General features: G+C 47.5%; 1 protein-coding gene across 1 annotated transcript in view; it reads right to left on the bottom strand.

Annotated features, from left to right (window-relative positions):
- The window catches only part of LOC120501614 (sodium- and chloride-dependent GABA transporter 1-like), a 34,455-nt gene that overhangs the window by 443 nt on the left and 11,121 nt on the right, over window positions 1-22,891 (bottom strand). Inside the window, exons 2-14 of the mRNA XM_039708142.1 lie at window positions 22,446-22,798; window positions 17,644-17,775; window positions 16,888-16,988; window positions 14,225-14,334; window positions 13,721-13,853; window positions 12,406-12,540; window positions 10,865-10,968; window positions 10,445-10,569; window positions 9,659-9,771; window positions 4,991-5,122; window positions 4,168-4,270; window positions 3,657-3,757; window positions 2,694-2,861 (exon numbers count right to left, since the gene is read on the bottom strand). Coding sequence (XP_039564076.1) covers window positions 2,694-2,861; window positions 3,657-3,757; window positions 4,168-4,270; window positions 4,991-5,122; window positions 9,659-9,771; window positions 10,445-10,569; window positions 10,865-10,968; window positions 12,406-12,540; window positions 13,721-13,853; window positions 14,225-14,334; window positions 16,888-16,988; window positions 17,644-17,775; window positions 22,446-22,692 — 1,704 coding nt within the window. The 5' untranslated portion in view covers window positions 22,693-22,798. The remainder of the gene's footprint in view (window positions 1-2,693; window positions 2,862-3,656; window positions 3,758-4,167; window positions 4,271-4,990; window positions 5,123-9,658; window positions 9,772-10,444; window positions 10,570-10,864; window positions 10,969-12,405; window positions 12,541-13,720; window positions 13,854-14,224; window positions 14,335-16,887; window positions 16,989-17,643; window positions 17,776-22,445; window positions 22,799-22,891) is intronic.

Raw genomic sequence — 22,891 nt, 5'->3', positions numbered from 1 at the left:
TGTCAGCCAGGGCCGGGGGCAGCAGCACTGGGACAGCCAGGGCATGGATGGCAGCAGCTGAGGGGTGGCTCAGAGGTGACCCAGATTACAGGGCAAGGGGATGGTGCATACAGTGACTCCTCCAGCAGCATTTGGTAGTACCCCAAAAGCCTCTGCCTGTCACCTTTGCTCTGATGTTGCACAGAGCACAGCAGCTCCTCCTTTTGTCTGAAATATGGGGAGCATCCTGGTAAGAGGCAAACTGTTACCAGGCAAGACCAGCTGCAAGGAGGAAGAAGAGAGCTGCAATGCCACAGGCTTCAGAGCAGACCTATTTTTCAATTAGGGTTGATTACAGAGCATTACTAAGTAACAACAGCAGGTTAACAAGGTTAGAGTCTGTGCCTTTGATGCCGGTCAGAACATCCACCTGCACAAACCTTTGCACAGCATCAATTCCTGTCACCCTGAGCTGATCAAATGGAAATTGCAGAGTCAAGTAAAGTGAAGCAAGAACCCACGAAAATATGGAGGGGCCAATCATTACTGGAGGCATGTGGATTGAGCATCAGGAGTGATGAAAAGGAATGAATCACTTCTGCCAGTCAGGGAGGGACTGATGCTGTGCACTGCAGAAGAGAATGCAGAGGAGGATTAAGCCTGACCTGAACAGACATCACTAAGAGAAGCAGAACCTCTTTCCAGTAAAGGGAAACAAACTCCTACCTTCTAATACCACTGAAGTGGTTGCTTCTGAGTGAATTCCCTGAAATGTTCACTGAACTGCTTCTGCCATTCATTGTATTTTTCCCCTCTAACATTCAGGCTCAGCAGGATCAAAATTACTTGTAATCTTTCCTGTCTGTCAAAACCACTTTATTCAGGATTGGCATCTAATTTGCCTCCAGCTCCAGCTCTATTACAAATTAATCCAGGATCTGTGTATATAAGAGGCCAAAAATTCTCTCTGTCTCTCTGATACCAACACATGCACACACAGATTAGCCTACTTTCTTCCTGCTGCCATCTGCTGCTCACTCCTAGGTCTATGAATGATTGAGAGGGGGTCTGGGTCTCGTGATGTTTGTGGGCAATGTTAGAGGAAGAGTCAGACAGGGAGGGTGCACATCAGCCACTCATGCTGCTTACTGGTGCTGATGGTTTGCACAAGATGCTGAGGGTAAGGGTGGAAACACATTCACGAGCTTCCCTCCAAGCCCCTGGGGCAGCACAGGAATACACAGCACTTTGGAAGGACTATGGATATAATTGGCCCAAGCCTTTGGTCAGGAGGAGTCGAGCCACTCCTGAGAGGTCACAGATCAGTTTGGGCTCCCCCAGATGCTGTGATGTGCTTTCTCCATCTCCAGTATGGAGGATTGGGACTAGGCAAAGGGTTGAACCCATACCTGTACATTCATGCTCCCCTTCCTCCCTTTTCCAACATATATTACGAGTGAATAAGGAGCCCTGTAAATGTCTGAGAAAGGGTCTACAGCTGGAATTCAGTTGGCCTTCAACCCAAAGTCAATGAGGTGGCTTGACATAACACTCTGGCTTGAGTCCTGCAGGAAGGACAAGTACCTAAACCCAGCTTCAGATGAAACACCTGAAACTGAAAGCAGATCTGAGATCCCAAACCCACCAGTTCACCCCCATCCAAATGGAACACTGGGAGGAAGAAAACTCAAATCCACCTGCAACTTCACCTCAAAGGTAGAGAACCTGAAGCTGACCTCAGCCCAGTCATTCCAGCCACAACTTCTTTGAGTCAAAGTTTGTTAAAAATACAGCATCCCTAAAATAAGCTCATGTGATTTAGAAGGTGTCTGGTTGCTGTTCCAGCTGGGCTGGGAAAGCCACAAATCAACACTCCTGGGGTGGCTTCTTACAACTGTAAGCACCAAGCCAGGGATTTGGGGCACAGTGCTCTCAAAACTGAATGTCAACACTGTACATAAAATCTTAAGTACTGGGTATGACATAGAGACTCATCATTCATTGCTTAAAAAAATCCTGCTCAAATTACTAGAGAAAATGTTTTAAACAGGACTAATGTGGTGGGTATTGTGGGTCTTTCTTATTTCCTAATGCCTCAGTCACTGAGTGTTCTCTGAAAGGCACATGACAAACCATGTGCTTATTTCTGCTGCTAGCAGAGCCTGGCCTGAGACATTTCAGGATTCAGACTTGGAGGTGCTGATCTCCCAGCTGAGGAGTGCCAAGTAAACGTGCTCATAGCCAGGAGTCGTCAGGAGCTGGGATTTCTCTGGGTCAAGAAACTCAAGGATTTCTTCCCAAACTCTTCCATGGCTCCAGTACCCCATGCCAAAGAGATGGTCAGGGGAGGAGGGCTCCATTTTTGTGGTGATGGTCGCATAAATCTCAACGAGGAGCCACAGACATAAGGGTAGAGCACCTGAAGGTCTACCTGCATGTCCTGCCACAGCCCCTCAGAGCTCCCGGAGTTAATGTGTCCTGCTCAGCTGTGCTGGCAGGCCCTCTCCAGAGAGCCCCTGTCACTGGAGGCTGTTCAGTGCACTGGGGCTGATGTGAACCCTCCCTCTCTCCTGGGGGAGACGGTGCACGGAGCTCCTGCAGCACCAACCCGGAGCACTCTGATAACTCTGTCAGAGCAGGCTCTGCTCGGCCCAGGTTCAGCTCAGGGAGGAGCTTACCCTGAGCAGAGAGCAGGGTGGTGAAGCTGTTCCTACCTGCCGGAGAGTCCCTGTTGAGGTGAAGAAAGAGTAGAGCATGTACCCTGGAATCAGAAACATGGAGGACAGGGCCATGAGCCAACCGATGCCTTGTCCCCACACAGGATAGACGTATTTTCCCAGTGTCAGAGGGGTCATTTCCACCACACTAAAGAAGAACACACCCTAGAAAAGAACACCAGCCATTGCAGGGAAAGTGCAAAATTGGGGTCCTGGCATTCTATCCTTCATTACCTTCTTAGATCCCAACAGCCCTACAGGAACCCAACAACTTTTTTCATTAGTCTAGATTCTTTCAGCCCACCAACTGGTAATTTCATATCATTTTGTCTTATCCTAAGCTGGATAAGATATCCTAAGCTTTCCAAAAAGCTGGAATTGGAATACCCTATATTTCCTTCTTCACTAGACTACTCAGACAAGCAATGCCTCCACAGCAGCTCCTATGGAAGCAAACAGCATCCTCACAGCTGGTCTCAGAAATCTTCATATCACACCACTCCCTGATCTACTTCTGCTGGGAGGGCAGGAACCTGCAAAGGCCAAAATGCTCTGCAGTCAGTTATCCTGCATTTGATGATAGCTTTTTTTCTCATACGCCTGTCAGAGGCTGAAGCTGGAGTAGATGAAAGCCAGAACTGATAATAGCTTTTTAAAACATTACATGATTTTGCTTATCTTCTGGCATCTCAGAAAAAAAAAAAAAAAGAAAAAAAAAAAAGAAAAAAAAAGAAGAACTGATGGCCTCATTTAGATTAAAAGCAATAATCTAGAACTTTTTTATGGGTGATTTCCAGCTGGCAGAGTGAAAGAGGCTCCTGTATCACTTTACCCGTATCCAGTCTGCCTGGGACCCCCTTGCACCAGACCTGCACTGGGTTGAGAACAGAATGTTCCCCTAGAGCCCATCTAGAGGCCTTTCTAGACCCTCCCCTGCACATAGGATTCTCCAGGTCTTACCAGGCAGACAAGAGGTGTGAAGAAGGCCCAGCAGATCTTCCACCAGATGCAAGGCTGGTAGCCAATCATTTCTTCAATATTCCTGTAAAACCTGTTCACACCTACAAGAAGAAATGAGTATTGAAAAAAATCCCCACCTCTGCACCATGACCTTCATCTCTTCTCATGGCAGAGCACAGGCCAGGCACAGCAAGAGGGTGACAGTGTGGCATGAGAAGCATTAGCTGGAGGGGATGGGCTAGTGGGACACAAATTCATGCTAACAGCTTCCATGTTCCTGGTGTCCTCTTGAGGGCCCAGAGGGAAGGGCCCTGGGCATCTGCCAGTCTGTGCTGAGGTCTTTGTGAGGGCCTGGAGAGGTGAGATGACAGCCTTCCACTCCTGATTTTCTGAAGTTATCAATCTAAGCTATTTTCGCTGCAAAATTGTCATTGTCTTCACTGGCTTTGGCTTTTTCAGTAAGTCACCATGCCCACAGAGAAAACAAAGGAACAAAGTGTTTTGTGCTTACCATAACACCAAGAAATTGAGATGGTCTCAAAGAAGACAAGAAAAAGAAGACACATGCCACTGGCTGAGTAGTAATCAAACAGCTTGAAGACATAAATGCCACCCTGAAAAGACAAAAACAGGGTCAAGGAGTTCAGTTATAGATTATGATTGACAATATCAGCCAGCAGCTTGGATTGCTACTGCCTGTGTCTGTTGGTTTAATGTCTATTTCCTTGGACAGTAGAGCCACTGTTGCAATGTTTCCACTGGAGTCTGGTTCCCAGCAGCAAAACTGATGTGCTCTTGCAGACAATTAGCCAGCCTGTTCAGGCATAGCCCAGGGTGAGGAGAAAAGAAATTCACTAGGATCTCTTCTATGTCTCTGCTTTAGGAGTCAATTTAGTCTGCTCTGCCCCTCCATGAAGTTTTGCCTTGCCTCCTCATGAACCCACACTGCTCCACAAATGGTCTCCAGACCACTCAGCCCTCACCTCCCCTCATGAGAACCTCAGCTTCAGCTCCAGAGGCTCAAGCCTCCAACAGACAGGATTTCTTTGTGTTATCTTACCTCTTTGAAGTAAGCATTCCCTAAATTTGGGCTCTGGTGGCTTGAGTCCTTATGGCAAATAGCAGAAAAACAGGCCAGACTGACAATAGGATGATGGTAAAAATTATGGAGGCATCCTAAGTCACTTGAGATGTAGCAGTGATGAGCAAACAACTTTACCCAGAACAGGAGAAATGCTGTCACTTCTCCCAAAGCTTTGGTGGTGCTGTGATGTGCCAAGTGTCCAGAAAGGTGTCAGGAATGGAGGTACAAGCACAGCCTGAACAATCTGTACCTGGGTGATGTTGGAGAATCCAATGAGATAAGAGATGAAGCAGACTACTGCAATGAAGATCTTCTTCCTGGCTCTTAGGACTTGAGGATATTCATCCATCAGGGCTGTAATGAACCCTTCCACAGTGCAGAACTATGGGAAAAGGCATACACTGAGGATATATATATATGAGTAACTTAACCTGCACACATTTAACTTCAATGTTGAGAACCTTAATGATTTATGGACTCTGCAGACTCCAGAAAAAAAAGAGTCATCTCTGCACAAAGTTATCTAAACCATCTTCTGAAAATTCATCTCTCTCCCCACTGAATACAGATGGAGCTAGGAGCACCAAAGTTAAATACTTAAAAATAGCTCAGAAAAATGTCTGCCTTTTGCTTATCATGAAAAGCCTCCTCTTTCTTCCCAAAAACTCTCTAGGGCCTCCCTATCACTGCCCTGCTGCCCACGCTGCCAGGCCCAGTGCCACAGCTGTGTGCCTGGCTGCTGCTGGGACATGTGCAGGACCTTTACTGCTCTCCCCTTCTTGCTCTTCTCAGCCTGTGGCAGCAGCACTTGTGCTGTTCAATGATCTAAAATGCTCAATAAGGACCTGTATTACCCAGTCTCCCCTGCATGTAAATAACATCTCTGATTACCCAGTCCTTGACTGCATTTCACTTTTTCAAGCACACAACATTAAATGCATGTAGCACACCAAAAGCCCATCTTCAGAGCACATCATCTTTCTAGAGGTGGAAATCCCTGGATGGTTTGTGCAGAGCTGCACCAGCCACAGTATAATAATGTTGTCTGCACTATAACACATAACAGAATTCCCATGAGTGTTGCCTTCCACTTTTCCTACTAGTTCTGCCTTCTGGCACAAGGGCAGTTGGACTGCCCTTGTAAAGTGCATTCTTCTCTCATATCCCTTGATAAATTGTGAGATTTACTTCTATCTCTCACTCCCAGAAACTACAGGTATCATACCATCTCTCAGAGAGCACATCTTGCCTGTAGCAACAACCCCAGGACTTTATGAGGGCAGCAAACTGGCTTCCCTGGTCATGCTGAGCAAATGTACAAGCCAATGCAATTGAAATGAAAGTGGTTTCATCACTTTTCAATGGCAGGGACTTTCCTGTCCCTGGGAAGAAAAAAATCCCCTAGAGTGGAGGTGGAGGTATATAGACCAAAAAGAGCAGAGGGTTGGGAAGATGTGTGGTGAAAAAATGGAGTGCCTGAGCCTATTATAGTAAAATTAGGGACCCCAACGCAGGGAAATTATTGGTATTTGATTTTATGGTTTTGGAATGTTGAATATTTGTTTTATTAAAACTATACTATATTACATTATAACTACATTAAAGAGAGATATTATACTATACTATATCTATACTACAAAGAATACTGAAAAAATACTCATAACTAACTAAGAACTCGTGACTGTCTCTTGACAGGACACCGTTTTGAGTGATTGGCAAAGGAAATGAAATAATTTTTAATCGAATTTAATTACTAATTTTTTTAGGTAAATAATTTTCTAACACAAAAGAAAGCCAGTATTCCCAGAACATCCAAGCTCAACTTCTTCCACTTGAAATTTTAATGAGCTAAGCTTTTTATGTTGGACACAAGCGCCATTAAAGAATCTTTTGCTGTTCATGCATGGGTTAAGCTGCCTTTATAGTCAGTGACAGTGAGTGCTTCACCCCATCCCACCTGGCTTGTTGTCTGCAAGAGTCAGGACTGAGCTGGCACCACAGTGTGAAGAGATAGCATGACTAAAAAAAACCACTGTTGAAAGCTATTCCTTCCACATGGATGCATGGCCAGGCACTGCTGGAGCCATGGCAGGGCCAGGGGATCTGAGACCAGAAAGGCAAAAGCATTTGGAGAGGAACAGCCCTGGTCACAGGCAGAGGGTGATGTCCAGCAGAAAAGGAGCAAAGAAAATGACGGCTTAGATAACAGGATAAAGTAATGCTGACAGCCATTTGGTGTAGGAAGAATGATCAAAATCAGGGAATGCACAGAGGGAAAGACAGGGAGATGGGTGGTGGGGAACAGGGCTACAGAGTGAGTTGAATTATCTTCGTCTCCTATCAAAATTAAGCTCCTGTGTAATGGATAAGGTGGAGAAACAAATGGTCGTACATTGATTTTTCTAGCCATGGAACAGGCAATGACCTTCACACCATTTACTGAAAATTGCCTCATGACAACCTCAGACTTCATAGAGGATGCAGCCTGGAGGAGACTTACCATTCCAGCCCCCAGGGACTGCAGATGCTTGGCATGGGGCTCACTTTTCCCAGTTTACAGACCAAACCTTGGCTGCTTGCACATGCAGACACCTGAATGAAAGCATGCTGCTTTCAGAGTGGCAAGGAGCTGAGCACTGGTGCCTCCTGTTCTTGCCACTGCAGTCTGCTTTCCAAAAAATTCTGCTTTTCCCACCAACCTTCTCCAGCCACAGTTTTTAGCACATATTCTTCTCTTCTTCATGCCTCACCCTATGATATTCTTTCCCAAGCATTTTATTTCAATTAACTTCTCTCTTTTGCTCCTTTTCCTCATTACACAAGCTGCTGGATCCAGTAATCTGGGCTTGGGAGTCAATACAGGTGTGGCACCTCTGTCTGAAGGAGAGTCTCTCTTCCAACCTCTCCCAATGTCACCGGCTTGCTATTCCCTCCTCAGCCACACAGAGCACCCTATTGGGATGTATGGACCCGTGTGGAGTTTGAGCACAGCTGCCAGATGTGCAGCAGAGTCTGGTCTCACTGCTGGCAGCTGGAAATCCTCATGACCAACCTGTGCCAGGCAGCCTCACATGGGACACACACAGGCTGGCAGTCACAAGGCTTGCCAGCTGCCCTGAGCAATAAATGCCTGACCTGGAAACTGGTAGGTTAAAAGGAAGCACTAGAATATTATGAAAGAGGGTGGGGATGGGAGAGGGCTGAAGCACGGACGGATCAGAGCAGAGGGAAGACCAAGGCACATGAGTGAGGGCACGGGAGGGAGGTGTCTGTCAGTGCAGGTCATTCATCCCACCCTAGAAAACACAAAGCATCCTGGCAGGAAGGGCAGACGGGGCTGTGCTGCATCTGCAGGACACTGGCTGGACCTGCTCCCGCTGCCACTAAAGGGCTGGAGCTGGTGGCTGCATCACAAGCACAGATCTCAGCCCAGTCTCCCTCCCTCCCCTTGCCAGGCTCCCGAGCATCCCCGCCCCGCCGGTGACAAGGGACAGTCTCAGCCAGCAGCCCTGGGGGGTAGGAAATGCCCTACAGCCCTGCTGTGCCCCACGAGCTGGGCTGCTGACCCAAATGAAAAATGCTTGCTCCCCATCTGCAAATGCCACAAAGGATATGCAATCAGCACGTAGAAAATCCTTTTTTTTTTTTTTTTTTTTTTTTTTTACTGAATGCTTCAAAATGCATGTGGAATTGCAGCCATTGTAGCAGCCTGGGTTCACTGGTTTATATGCATAAGCTGCCATGCTGTTGCTGGTGTTTTTGAATGAAGCAGAGCTCCAGCATGCCGACAGAAAGCTTCTTTACATGTATTTAGCTGTGCTGTTTAAAAGCTTGTTTTCCTTTTGATTCTTCATTCCCTTTCCCAGCCTCTTCCTCCAGGCAATGATAGCCTCCCAACAGACTGTCTGCCCTCTGAAACTGGCTGTCAGAAGGGATGTGGAGAATTTCAAGGGGTATTTCAGAAGCAAATGCAGCAAATAAATTCCACAGAGTGCTTAGAGGGCTTATTGTCATGTCTCGATTTACCAGCACTGAGTGAATAATCCATGCAGATAATTTTTTCTGTAAATGTAGTTTCTTTCAGAACATTCAGGTATTATTTGAATTTTATTTTCTAAATAATGTCTGTGGTAATGCATTCATGAGCTTTATAAAGTGCATATGAGAGTGTGACATGATTGAAAACCAGATTTGGTTGATTGGATTTTCCTGGAAACCGGGTGTGACATTTCAGGAATAGGTTTGAGTCTGATTGTGAAGTGGGCTTGGGTTTATAAACACCACCTGTAATCCAAGAGAGCATCCATGTTGTACTGCTGGTTTGTGCTGCAAGAGAGGAGCTTGGGGGCATAAGGGTGGAGATGACAGACCAAGTGCAGGTTTTTGCAGGAACCTGTGATTTCGATACACACAAAAGGAAGGCAGGCTGCAATTCACTGCTTCACTGGGTAGCTACTTTTATGCTGAATTATCAGAAAAAACCCTATCACCACTTGTAAAAATGCAGAGATAATGGGTTTTTTTGTTTGTTTTGTGAGGGCTTTGAGGGAGCAGGATAGAGACCTTTTGCTACACTAACTTCTTCCCTCTCAAGCATCTTGTAAAACTTTGCCATCAGATAAGATGGCAAAGCAGTCAGGGTACCCAGGCACCAGCCTTTTCCAAGGCATGACTCCTTTCTGCTGGGGATTTATCCCTACTAACCTATGGACCAGACCAGGGAGATGCAGCTCTGCTCAGGGTTGCATTGTTGTTGGCATCAACAATGCCAAAATGCTGCAGGAAAGCACAGCCCTCACACCATGAGAGAGTAAAAACCCACTCTGCTCAGCAGTGTCCCAAGTGCAGAAGGGGACACCACAGTTGTACCTGAAGAGGTTTTTGTATCTTCCTCCACTTTGTCCCTGAGTTGTCTCACCTGACTGTCCAGACCCAGCATCATCAGCATGGAGAAGAAGAGGATTGACCACAGTGGGGACAAGGGCAGCTGTGTGACAACCTGCGGGTAGGCGAGGAAAGCCAGTCCAGGCCCTGCAGTAATGAAAAGGGAGATGAGCCTGTGGTCACAAAGCATTTGATGGGAAGTCTGAGCTAAGTGCCATGGTTAAATAGAGAGACAAAAATTACAGCAAATAACTCAGGGGTTTTTATAGAGGAGCTAGGATCACCTTTGTGCCTGTGACACACCAGCTCGGTGGGAGGCATGGGGGCAAGATGGGGAGACAGGATTGGAAAAACAAGTCCTGCAAGTAAGGAATCAAGTAATCAAATTATTGCAACCAAATGGAGCTGGAGCACTGTGCTAGAAAAATAAACTGATATTCAGGGTTATAACTTTCCTGGTGCCTTTTTTTTTCCCCACCACAAAATGCTGTTTCTTGAGATAAAAGCTTTCTCTGAAAAGACAGCAATTTCAAAATATGTCTTCATGCAGAAAGACACAGTCCCATCTTGGTTAAAAAATTATTCTGAGATCACAGTCTCAAGATTTTGCATGAAAAAGGGACTCCAAATTTTGATCACATCTACTGAAAACATAGGTAGTATCTATTTTCCATAGGAAGGTTTCAGGCAGCAAATGGCCTAAATATTTCATTACAGCAAAATAAAACTTCAGCACTCCTAGACAGGAAAGAACCAAGAGCACTTCACACAAATGGTTCTCACAGGTTGCTGTTGCATTTGAACCTGGGTTTCTGCTTACCTGAGGAGGCCAGCTCTGACACCGACTTCTTTGTGATGTGTGACATGAAGCCAATGATAGAGAAAATAACAAATCCAGCAAATATGCTTGTGGTGGAGTTTATACAACACACAATAATGGAGTCTCTGGAAGAGAGAAAGAGAGAAAAAACCCCGCCTGCAGGTCCCTACCAAGAGGAGGTGGTAGGGTAAACAAAAGACCAAGCCCTGTGGATAGGTGGTCCTGTGCCTTGGACAGGTAGCACAGGTGACATACTAAATGTCCTGTAGGCAGGGAGCCCCTCTAAAGAGGTCACAGTGTGTCCCCTAGGCTGCATGTTGGCAGCATGGGGACTGCAGAGATCAGGCAGATTCACCACAAGCCCCTGCCTCACCCATGAGGAGTCCCAGCCACACAGGAGAGTGGAAAAAACCAGCTGACCTGTAGACGTTGTTGTGGAAAGTGTTGTAGCTGCCCAGAGCAATGAGGGAGCCCAGCCCCAGGCCATAGGAGAAGAAGATCTGAGTGGCTGCATCCATCCAGACCTGCAGAGAAGGAGCCAGAAGAGGAGTGCAGCAGAAGGGGACTCCGTGCTGCAGGTGCATGTCCTGCAGCAGCGCAGGGCAGGGCTAGCAGGGGGGCTGGCTGCAGACTGCACACACTGGAGCTGTGTGCTTGCATGTACAGCCCACTGGACCTGAGGGAACCCTGTCAGTGGGGCCCAGTCAAGAGTTTATTACTAATATCTAATCTAAAGCTGTTCTCTTTCAGTTTAAAGCCATTCTTCTTCATCCTATCACTAGATGGCCTTGTCAAAAGTCCCCCTCCAGGGCTTTACTGTAGGAGATTCCCTACCTTTATGTACTGGAAGGCAGGGAATCTGCATCCTTCCCATGTGTCAAGTGTATCAAAGTGCAGTCTGGCCCAGCATCAGACATATATCCCCAGCCCTCCGATGGGATGGATTCACATGGATGAAGGGCCATGCATTTCTGAGCAGTGTCCTGTGCAGATCAGAAGGGACTCTTGCATTGTCTGAGTCTCTGTGTGTTTGCTTTTTCACATGTGCCCCCAATGGATGCTGCTTCACTCAGAGACCCACATTCTTCTCTCACACCCTCCATTTCTCTTCCACTAGTGTGTCTTTGATTTTCCAACATGGAGCTGTTTGTGCAAACAACTGCAGAGGACAGCTTGCAAAGCTGGTCCCAGTGCCTTAAGGTGTTAAATCTCAAAAGTTCAAGAAAAGAAAACAGACTGTTTCTTAATTGCATAGTATTTACACAACTCTTCTGGTCTTGGGAACCCTGTTTCCTGCATTAGAACAAATGCAGTTGGTAGTATAGTTACAGAGTGTCCTGAAAGAGGGATCATGGGGACTCTTGCTGGAAAATGACAAATGTCCAGCTGTCCCCACTCACACATGACTGGTGACTTTGGAACAATGGGAGTATTGCTGCTGAAAAACACTGAGTCTATGTATCCTGGAAAACTTCATTTTTGCAAGTATCCCTGTTCCTCCTGGGTGTCCTCTCTGCTACCAGTGATCAAGAACACATTACTGGCCACCACTCATCACTTAAGCACTTCCAAAAACTGCTGCTGTGTGTGCTGCTGTGCTTGTGCTCCTTCTGAGGCCAGCACCACATCATCCTTTCTCTGGGACCACCAGAACAAGACCAGACCACCAGCCCTAGGACATGAAATGAGACGTTCCTAGCCCAGAGGGCAGGTCCCTTTGTCAGGATAACTTCTGACACCCCATACCCTGTGGATAACACTGCTTGAGTACAGCAGAGCTGCTGCACAGATTTCCACCCATGAAATCTCAGTTTTCTCTCAGTCTATGGGACATGGGTCATGAATACTTGTACAGAATTATTCTAGTATTTTAAGTACTTACAATATTCATGGGAAGTGTATGTGGAAGCCTAATGCAGAGACAGCTGGGAGATAAGAGCTTTCCTCACTAGGCTACAAACCTCAGAGTCAGAGAGCTTCCTGAAGTCAGGTGTGAGGTAGAAGAGGATCCCCTCCTTGGCTCCTGGCAGCGTGACTCCCCGGAACAAGAGGATGAAAAGCATGAAGTAGGGGTAGGTGGCTGAGAAATACACCACCTAAAAAAGACCCCATGGGAGAGAAGCCATCAGCCCACCAGCACCCAAGACCTTTCCTGCCCATGGCATCACTGGCATGTTCTCCTGTGAGGGGGACAGGCTCTCAAGCACAGCCACTTTCAGCAGCATTTCCTTGTATTTTCTGTCCCCTATTCCCATGCTAGTAACATTTCTGTCTGTTTGAGGTTTCTCCCTGCCAATGATACACAAGGACACACTAATCACAAAAGTAGCATGCTGAAGTCTGGATGAAATGCCCAAAGACAAGGGAATTGCACAGGGATAATTTTAGTCCACAGAAGTAATCCCCTTAAGTCATCATATCCTTATTTTGCAGAGCTAAAGCTGGTGTTTCTCTAGACCAATGCATCAAGCAAAACGAGTTGTCTCGATTCCACTGCTTTCTTTTCAGCACTGTTTCAGTATCTTACGGGTATGTGCCATCCCTCATCACAGGGCCCACACCAGTAATCACCAGGGCTTTGCTGTGGCTGCGTAGCTAAAGCCTGTTTGAGAGCCACTGGGGAAGTTAACAGCTTAGGTGACCTATCCCTGAAGTGCTTCTTTCTGATCTCTCCTCTAGATTATCCCTTTCATAATAGTGTCCCGCTGCACCATGCTGTGCTCTAAATAACACATCCCAGCATCTCAGTGCTGCTGTTTCACTAAACAAAGCAATTACCTTTCTGCTGTGCTAGCCTGGAACACTGCACAGGGAATAACAACTGGCTTCTCATCTGAATGTCTCCCACCAATATCAAAAGGGCAACAGGGAAATTGTCAAAGGAGATGGTGAGATTTTTTTCCACCAGAGGCAATTTAAGAGTCTGTGATTGTCAAAAGTGGGAGGCCACAAGAAGCTTTGCTCTCTCAAAGGGCTGTCCCAAAGCGGGAAACACAAGTAATTTCTGAAAATGCCTCCTCCCAAAAAGAATGCACACTCAGACCCATGACCTTATAGGCAAGAGCTATTCTCTACACTTAGAATGAAAATTACCATAAACATTGTAGCAATTTTTACAGCCGTGAAAGGTAAATGTCAGGAATTTAATAGCATCTGCTGTGATTGTGCCTGTAAACACTGTAACCTTAGTTATAGACACTTAAATAAAATTGAGTCTGAAGGACATTTTGACGGCAAGGAGAGGCAGCATCGAAAGACCCAGCCCTCACACTGTACCTTGCCTGTCCACTCCACACCCTTCCAGATGGAGAAGTAGACCAGCAGCCAGGCCAGGGCCAGTGTGCCAGCCAGGGGCCAGCGGACGGCGCCAGGCTCCCCCAGGCCTCCGGACATCTGGTGCATGTTCCTCCTAAGGGTGGGAGACACTGCGTTAGGAGGAAGTCTAGCAACCAAGGGCACAGGAATTTGGAGCTGCTCCCAGAGGTGGCTGGAGGGTGAAGGGCCAGATGCAAAGTGTGAGAAGCCACAAATCCCTAGAGAGAGCTGAGGATCATTATGATGGGACAAAGGGAGGCAAAGAGAGGTGGAGAGACTGTCTGCCTGCAGGTCCATCTGACCTTCATCTGCACAGTGCACCCCATGGCCCGTGGCTGGCTGCAATGCCCTTCTGCCAAAGCTGCCCAAGGAACAGAGCCGCCAGGCACAGCCACAGCCCTGGTGGGCAGGCACAGTGACCACAGGGAGGGGGAGAAACCTGGTGTAGGCAGGCTGGGGACGTACTCCCAGAACTCGGTGACGGCGCTGGTGAGGTTGGTGGTGTCGTTCAGGGAGTAGTTGGAGAAGCAGCGGTCTGTGTTCCAGGGGTTCCCACAGCTCTGCCACGGCAGGTCCTGCACCAGAACAAGGACAGCGGGGTTATCATTCATGGGGTATCTCCCAAGAGAAATCTGGATTCTTTTAAACTGAAGCCCCTTAATTTATTTAGGTTTTTTTTGCAAAGATAATGGGCAGCTCCACTGGATGGAGTTTGGATACACGCCCTTGTATCCAAAATAATGGAATAATTTTCGAAAATATGATAAATTGTGACAAGGATTTTTGGGGAAAAAATATCATTCTGTGATATGGGCAATACTGTAGCTCCAATAAAATGTTAGCAATTCCCCACATACAAAGCCACTTCCAATTAACTGTTGATAATTAATACCTACAAATTAAAGTACTATCAAGGGATACTGTGTTTACAACCACTACAGCTTTTTACCAGCTTCATTCAACAAGTGGCTGGAATTTACTGCAGAAAGAATAAGTAGGGATTTGTTTCTTATGTTTCATTTACACCAACTTCAATGCTTAAAAATCAACATGGCCCTGAGAATGGAGGCAATGGGTTGTCTACACAAACAGACTTTTATAACACAAGCACAGGAGTAAATTGTTCAGGACAGTAGCTGTTTGATGCTGTCCACTGCCCTGATTACAAGCAGCACAAAGGGATTCCTGGGAGATGTTTACACTGTGGGTAGCGGTGTGACAGCAGCACAACACTACAGATTTAGTGTGACCAGCTCTGGCACTGCAGGCAGTGAGACAGCAGTGCCAGGGGCAGTGCGAGCGTGCAGGGCAACTCACCCAGGCCATGCAGTGCCACGGCTGAGCCAGCCCAAGGAAAGCAGCTTGGATATGTCTCCATGAGCAGCTACCTCTTTTCCCAAGCACAGTGCATGTAGATAAATGCAGAGCAGCTATTCTGGGTGATTTCCCTCTGCAGATAAGACCTGAGGCTCCGGCTCAACAAAGCTTTAAAAAGATTTTTGTACCCATCCCTATTCTTCCACGAATGTAGACCTCTTCAAAAATATTATCTGTGTTTTAAGTGCCTTGTGCCATCAGTGCCTTTAAGGGCTGCCTTCACTGCTCCATCTAAATCAGTTCACTCCAGCAGATGATTCTTTCAAACGTGGCATCCTGGCAGAATGGTGACTATTGCAGAGGTGGAAGTGACATTCCAGTGGCCACCCAGACCACTGCACCCCCCTGGTGCTTTCACTGAGGATTCGCTAACTGCACTGAAGTGGTTTGAGTAGTGCTGCACAGCAGCTCTTCAATGCCTGCATGTTAGAGAAGCTGCACAGCTCCCACAAGGAGGGGCAGGCTGGGGGACAGTTTTTTGCTGCTCCATTTCCTCTGAATCTCAGAGGACAGAAACTGCAGAAGGCAGGCTGGACTCCTATTATAGTTCAAAGCACTCTTAGTCAAATTTAGGAGGCAGAGGGGACAGACATCAGCCTAGCTTTTTCATTTGCACCTGGGTCCTTTTGGGAATTTGGAATTATTATCTCTGGTAAAAGAAAAAGTCTTGAGCCAAACACCTGGATCTGCCTAAGTACATACAAGTACTGTCACCACCTGGGTCTGTGACACCTGAATGTACCAAAGCCTCATCCAAAGAAGCATCCTGCCCAGGGTGGAGTTGGGATGGGCTACTTTGGGGAAGACCTCTGTTCATTTGGGAAGCCCTGAGGGTGCATCTAATCACCCACAGCCAATAATTTTGTTCTAGATCCAGGACTCTACAGTAATAGGTGGTGTTGGTGGTAGAAGCACAGTTGGGAATGCCAAATGAAATGATTCAGCAAAAGTCTTGATAGACACTTGAAAATTTTGCTGGAACAAAAAGGAAAACTGGATGTACAGTGTCCCCAATCACATTTCAGTGTTATGTCTAAATGACATTTAAAAAGATCCCATTTGAACCATGGGGTTGATGCATTTAAGGCTTCAGGTTGCTCAGAGACTTACATTAAGGAAACTCTTAGCAGTTTCTGGGTTGAAATAAATAATTCAGCTATCAAGAAGTTAATATGGAGTGTGATTCTAACCTTCGTGGTAGAAGGCCCTGCTATGGAAAAGGAACCCACTATAAAACACAGCACCAAAGCACACACTAAAGGACAGTCACAAGCAGATGTCTAGATACTTTCTGAATCATTTTCCCAGCAGAAAAAAAAATCCCTTGGAGATCATTTATCGAGAGGGAAGTGAATAAGAACTAATTAAGATAAGGAGTAAGTCCTGAGAAATAAGACCATGATGTAACAAAACCTGACAAAACCAGTTCTGGAAATGTGCAGCTCAGATTCAAGCAGCCCTAGAAATAAGACAGAAACACAGGCTGAGTTTTAAAGACTGAAGTGAGTGGGAACAGTTCCTGTAGAGGGGATAGGACCATCCCCCCAGAAGACAAGCATCACTACCCATCAGCACCACAAAACTGCCTCCAGGGCTGATGAACCTCTTCAGGAAGGGTGTAGCATGATGCTGACAAGGGCTCTTTGCACAAATGGCAAGCAGCTAGTGACTGCTGTGGGTCACAAACAGACCACTGCCCATTAGTGGGAGTGAGGAGCCAGAGAACAGGCAATGCCATGCTGCAGACTCACCGCAGTGAAAGAGTTGAAGAGATAGTAGAGGGCCCAGGCAATGATGACAATGTAGTAGATGTTCAGCCAGAAGGACAGAACCATGGCTGCCAGTCCCACACCTGCAAATGAAGGCAGAGAGCAGCATCAGTCCAGGTCTCCAGTACCCAAGGGAGTTCATGGGCACCACAGCAAGGGGTTTTTTTGAAAACCACAAAAAGGAAACCAGCTCATCAACGCAGAGTGTGCTGTAGTTGCACAGTGAGCTGGTCAGCAAGGGAGGCTCATTCCCTTATGTCTCTCAGCCACCCATTTCCACCAGGGGAACAATGCTTTCAGTGTGCTACTGGTACTCCATGGACAGAACTCCATGAAAACAGGATCTTGTCACTTCCCAGGCAGAATTGTGTTTTCCCACATCCAAGACATTTCTAAATCACCATTGGCTTCCAGAAAACAGTTGCTTCAAGCATGGTAACAGGTTGCATTCCCACGCAATTAAAGTAAGCATTAGAGGGAAAACAAAGGCAACCAGAACCGCTCTGTCACAGTCCCTTGTCCCATAAAGTCCCTTGTCATCACACAAAACTGCTTGAACAGAGCACAGTGATGTTAGTGACTGCAGACATTGAGGTCAAGGACAGCTTGATAAAGACAGAGGGGAAATCCCTCCACCCCATCCCAGCCCCCAGGGATTTGCTGATTTGCCTTCAAACCATTAATGGGGTTTTGGCTCTAGTTACGTGCCATTCCTGTCACAAACACACAGTACAGTACCTTTGAACATGGGTGCTAATCTCCAGACTCCCAGTCCACCAATAGAGGTATACTGGCCCAGAGCAGTTTCCAGCAGGAAGAGAGGAATCCCAGCAAACACCAGTGTCAGGAAATAGGGGATGAGGAAGGCCCCTGAAAGAAGGAGTAATGTTATCAGGCAGTTCCCCCTTTGATCAATGCCTCCAGCTGCAGTTTCTTGCTTTGCAGCACCCATGTGATGAGGAGCAGCCTCTCCCAGAGGTGAAAGTTGCAGCTGGAGTTGATGTGTTCAGTGAGTCTCTCACTGAGGTCACAGCTGCCTTCCCCTTATCACTGTGGGTATGTATGTACCATGTATACATATCCAGTGGCATCACTAGCTGTGCAGTGCCAGGCTCACTTTGTTAGCTGCTTAGACAGTGCTAAACCCAATCTGACAACAACCCCAACTGCTTGGACGCTGACATTGGTAACTTGTTGATGTTTTCTGTCTTACCTGCAGAAGCTTTCAATTCTTCTTTTTCTTCTTGAGGGAATAGTGCACAGGAAATTCTGACATTGGCCTCTGATTTCTTTGTTTATAGCTGTTTCAGTCTTTTAAGAAAACTGTGACAAGACTGTATTGGCTTTTGTAACAGTGCTATGTACCATTCCACCTGTGGTTTAGGTTTTACCTTTAAAACTCCTAGTGCAAATATTATTCTTCTCCATGGCCCTATGGAAATCATCACTAGAAAGGAGGTAGAACACTCATTCACTAGAGATATTACTGGCACACTGTTTTTAGAAGAGCAATTAGAATAGGAGAGCCTTGCTGTCTGATTGGAAGGCCATACAAGTTCAGGTCATCCTGACTTCTAGGATGTGGTACAAAGCCCATTTTTTATCTTTCTCATGCATGTACTGGAATGGGCCATCATTTCTGAGGAGGACAAACTTTTGCAGAAGATGCTTGCTGGGGACAGAGGGAGGACACTCAGTTTGCTCACAAGTGGCTGGCTGAGCTCAGCACAGCACTGATTCCTGCACCAGCCTTAGGGCTGAACTGTCACTCTGAGTCTTCTTCTCCAGATAATCGTAGGAAAGTGAACATGGAGCCAGTGAGCAAAGCCACTCTGGAGAGCTGTGGCCCAGCTTGCACCCAGCAGAGCCAGGCTCCAGCAGCTGCTCTCTGAGGGCAGTGAAGCAGCCAGGCACAGCCAGGGTTGCTGGCTCAGGGGACATCCAGCTGGGGACATCTGCCTGCCAAGCAGGGAGCTGAACCCAGCTGGGAGAGGCAGGTGCCAGCACTCGGCATGGGAGTCCATGGGAGGCAGCACGCAAGAGGAGCTGGCAGTGGGTGGTGGGGAGAAAACACTCTCTGTGCCAGCAGCTCAGTGACCATGAACCTGAATCACAAGCTGGCATGGAAGCACAGGCTCTTGGCTCCACCAGCAGCCTGGTGCACAGGAGAGAACAGCTTTGGGCATCACTGTGCCTGCTCAGCAGCCTCCCCTGTGTGCTCACTAGACACGACAGCCTGCAAGGTCCAGGCCCCTGAGAGCTCTGTGGGAAGCCAGGGTCTGCTCCGAGGCTGCTGCCACCCTGCTGCTGTGCAGTTTGGAGGCTGAGCTTAGCAGCAGTGCAAGTCTCTTCCTTGCTTCTGGGCGAGCAATTAATGAAATTTGGCTGCAGCTCTGATGATCCTGCACTTCTCATCTACAGCAGATCAGGAAGGTTTGTAGGTGAAAGATCTTATTAGATTGTTGGGAAAGAAAAACAAAAACAAAAACAACAAACAAGCAAATAAACTTTTGGACACAAGTCTTTTATCCTGGCTTCATTCTCAAGAATAGTGGAAAATCTACAAACCAGACCACTTCCTTGAGCTGAGGGCTATTGGCAATGACACTGCCACTCTGGAGGGCCAGGTCCCCAAGCAGGCATGGATAATATCCCCAGGTCCTGTACAGCCAGATGGGAAAGCAGTTCTGAAATTTGTATCTAAACTTTGCAGGCCGGTACAAAATGCGGTTGTGCGTGACCTTGTGAAAGTCCCAGCTTGTCTCAGATCCATGGGTGTCAAAGAGGTGATGACGCTGGTCCTGCTCAGAGCACTGACCCTTGGAGGCAGGGAAGGATCAATAGTGCCTGACACTCACTGTGCAGCCCCAAATCTGCCCGCTCCTAATGCTGTACAGCAGAGAACAACAATTAATCCTTCAAACAGGGAACACTGCCCACGAATCAAAAACTGAGCATTACAAGCTGTTACACTCTGCTGTTTTGAGTCTCAGCGTGCAAACGAGGAGTGCAGGATGCTTATTTAAAGGATTGTTTTTCTCTCAAGTGATTCAAGCTTAGGCTCTCACAGGCAATTCTTAGCATGTACTGAGCTGCATTTAGAGTGAATTTGAAGTCTGTTACAATTCTGTTGAGATCAGAGGGACTGTATAAGGTTAGAGATCGGTGAAGAGGCTGGAGCCATGGACACAGCTGGGCACATCCAGCTGCGTGCAGGGCCAGCAGGGAGCCCAGGCATCACTTTGGGAGAAGCCTGCTCCCCGAGCGCTGGGCTGCCGCGCCCCGGGCTCCCTGCGCCGAGCAAACCAGCCGTGAGCCGATGCAATGCGACAGCGGTAAGCGAGACGACAATATTTCCATTCAGTTCAATTTGCCTGTGCGTAATGGAAGCAGCCCACACGACCGCGCTGTGAGCAGCGCACATGCAGGGCGCTAAAATTAGAGTTCCACCCCCAGTCTGCTGCGCTCCGTCGAGGCGGTGGCGAAGGAGCTGCCGTGCGGGTCCCGGTGACGCCGCCGTGCGTCAGCCCCGCCGCCCGGCTCCGCGCTGCTCGGGGCCGCCGGGAGGGAGGGATGAGCCATCCACGGACGGCAGGGTGTTGGAAGCGATGCCCGCTTTTCATCTGCCGGGCGTTTCTGCTCTGCGTGCCCGTGTGGCATTACTGATGGTAATAATAGCGCTCCACACCTCTGCAGCATCCTCTGTTCTAGGTTCTCAGCTGACTTTGTATGTAGGATCGATTTTAGCTCCACTGCACCTCTCATCTCGTTATAGGCATTGTCATCTCCACTGTTAGTGTGAGGAGACAGTCGCGGGCAGCACAGAGCTGGTGTGAGACTTGAGATGGCGCAGCAAGCACAGGGCAGATGCTGGCTAACAACCAGGGCTGGGACCTAGCCGCAGGGAAATGTTCTTTGAGGAAAGCTAGCAGTCAGAGTGTGGCCAGACAAAGATGACAAATCAGCACAGTGGCTCTGGCATTGGTGGCACAGGCTCCCCAGGGCAGGCCTGGATGTTCCCATAAACCTCACTCAGCTCAGCTGCACATTTCCACCTCTCCACAAAACCCAAAGAAACTGTGGATGCCCCATCCCTGAAAGTGTTCATGGCCAGGCTGGATGTGGCTTTGAGCAACCTAGTGGAAGGTGTCCCTGCCCTTGGCAGTGGGTTTGGAACTGGATGATCTTTAAGGTCCTTTCCAATCCTGACCATCCTATGATTCTACAATTCTAAGAAAACAACATGGTCAGTTAGAAATCTTCTTGTTGAAATTGCTAACTTTCTGGTCTCCTGCTAGGACTCACTCCACATGCTTTAGATAGCCTTAAATGCCATGAAGTTAAATGGACATTTCTTCAGGGAACAAGACCCTTCCCCTCTTTTCCAGGGCTGGAGGAGAAGAGCATCCTACACTGCATGCAACAGCAGAAATGGGCTGGTGATACGAGAAGTTATGAGAGCCAAAGGCAAAAGGAAAATAAAAAAGACATGGAGAAGAAACATGAGAAGATACCCTCAGAGCAGCATGAATGAGTGTGGCACTTGGGATGGGGACTCCAAGCTAAAAGGGAAGCAAAGAACAATGTGGGAAGACTAGCAGGCAAAAACTAAAATTATATATACAGCCTTAAAGGTGAGGAAAAGGGGTTTGGACTTGTGTGGGAAGTCTGTAAAATGGTTCAAGGAAGTGAGCAGCTCTTCAAAGGGGAGAAGGAAGGCTGTTTTAGTAACAGGCACAAGCAATGGGAGAGCTCAGCATGGAGTGAGAAGAAAGAGCCTCTGCTCTACTGACACCTGCCTGTACTCCCCTCCACAAAAGCATCTCCCTGACAAGGCAGAAGAAAGAGCACCATTTGAGAGGGGAGCTGAGGCACAGAAGTGTGTTTTCTGAGTTGATCCAAGATGTGCAGAAATTCTGTAGCTGAGCAGGGAGAATTCCCTTGAGAAGACCCTAGACTGTAGAGAATCCAACCTTTAAGAGATGCAAACTGGTTTCTCTGGAGGTGCCCCAGAATCCAACTGGCTGCCTGTTTGTGCATAGCCCTCCCTGTATGTAAATAAAGAAATGAGGTCCCACATGGTTGTGGGGGGTTTTTGTGAGTTTTTTGGGGGTTTGGGGTTTTGTGGGGTTTTTTTGGGTTTTTTTGGGGTTTTTTTGTTAGGTAGTTTGTTTGGTTTTTGTTTTGGTTTTGGTTTTTTTGGGTTGGTTTTTTTGATTTTTTTTTGTTTTGTTTTGTTTGGGGTTTTTGGTTTTTTGGTTTTTTTTTTTTTTGGTAGCCCTGTAAATTTGGACTGCAGAAGCATGACAGAACTCAAACTGCTTGTTTTATTTCTTTGGACTGCTTCTTCCCAGCCTGCACTTGCTAGTAGAGCTTTACTTGTGAGTAAAGCTCACAGATCATGGAAACTTGTCTCTGGACAACTTAATGACTCCCACCATGTGGGAGAGCTCTCAGCTGGAGGACCACCCATTTTCCCAGACCCACACCAAGCCAAAACCTGCTCAGGTACAAGGCTGTTCACTGTGCATTTCTCTCACCTCCTCCATTTTTGCCACAGAGATAAGGGAAGCGCCAGACGTTGCCCAGACCGATAGCATAGCCCACACAGGACAGCAAGAAGTCAAATTTCCCCTTCCAGGAACCTCTGTCTGGGATCTCCTTCTTCTTCTTCTTCTTCTGGGTGCTCACCACCTCGGGGCTGATGGGCTCTGGCTCCTCCAGAGCTGCCTGCTTCACCTCAGAGGGAGAGCTCAGCTCCACGGAGGGGTTGTCCATCTTGCCCATGGTGACTCAGAAAAATGTCCACTCTTGCTGACGGGCTGGAGGAGCAGGAAAGGCAGTTTCTGCCCTGGCCACGAGAAGACAAGATGGGAAGCACTGGGCAAAGCTCCTGGTGAAAAAGGAGAGAAGGAAGGTGTCCTGTGTCAATGTGGTGTGACAGACTTGGTTTTTACCATTACATAACAAATCCTTCAACTCTCAT

This window comes from Passer montanus, unplaced genomic scaffold (assembly GCF_014805655.1).
Source record: "Passer montanus isolate IOZ18808 unplaced genomic scaffold, ASM1480565v1 scaffold20, whole genome shotgun sequence".
Classification (NCBI taxonomy): domain Eukaryota; kingdom Metazoa; phylum Chordata; class Aves; order Passeriformes; family Passeridae; genus Passer; species Passer montanus.
This window is presented reverse-complemented; position numbering and strand designations above follow the sequence as displayed.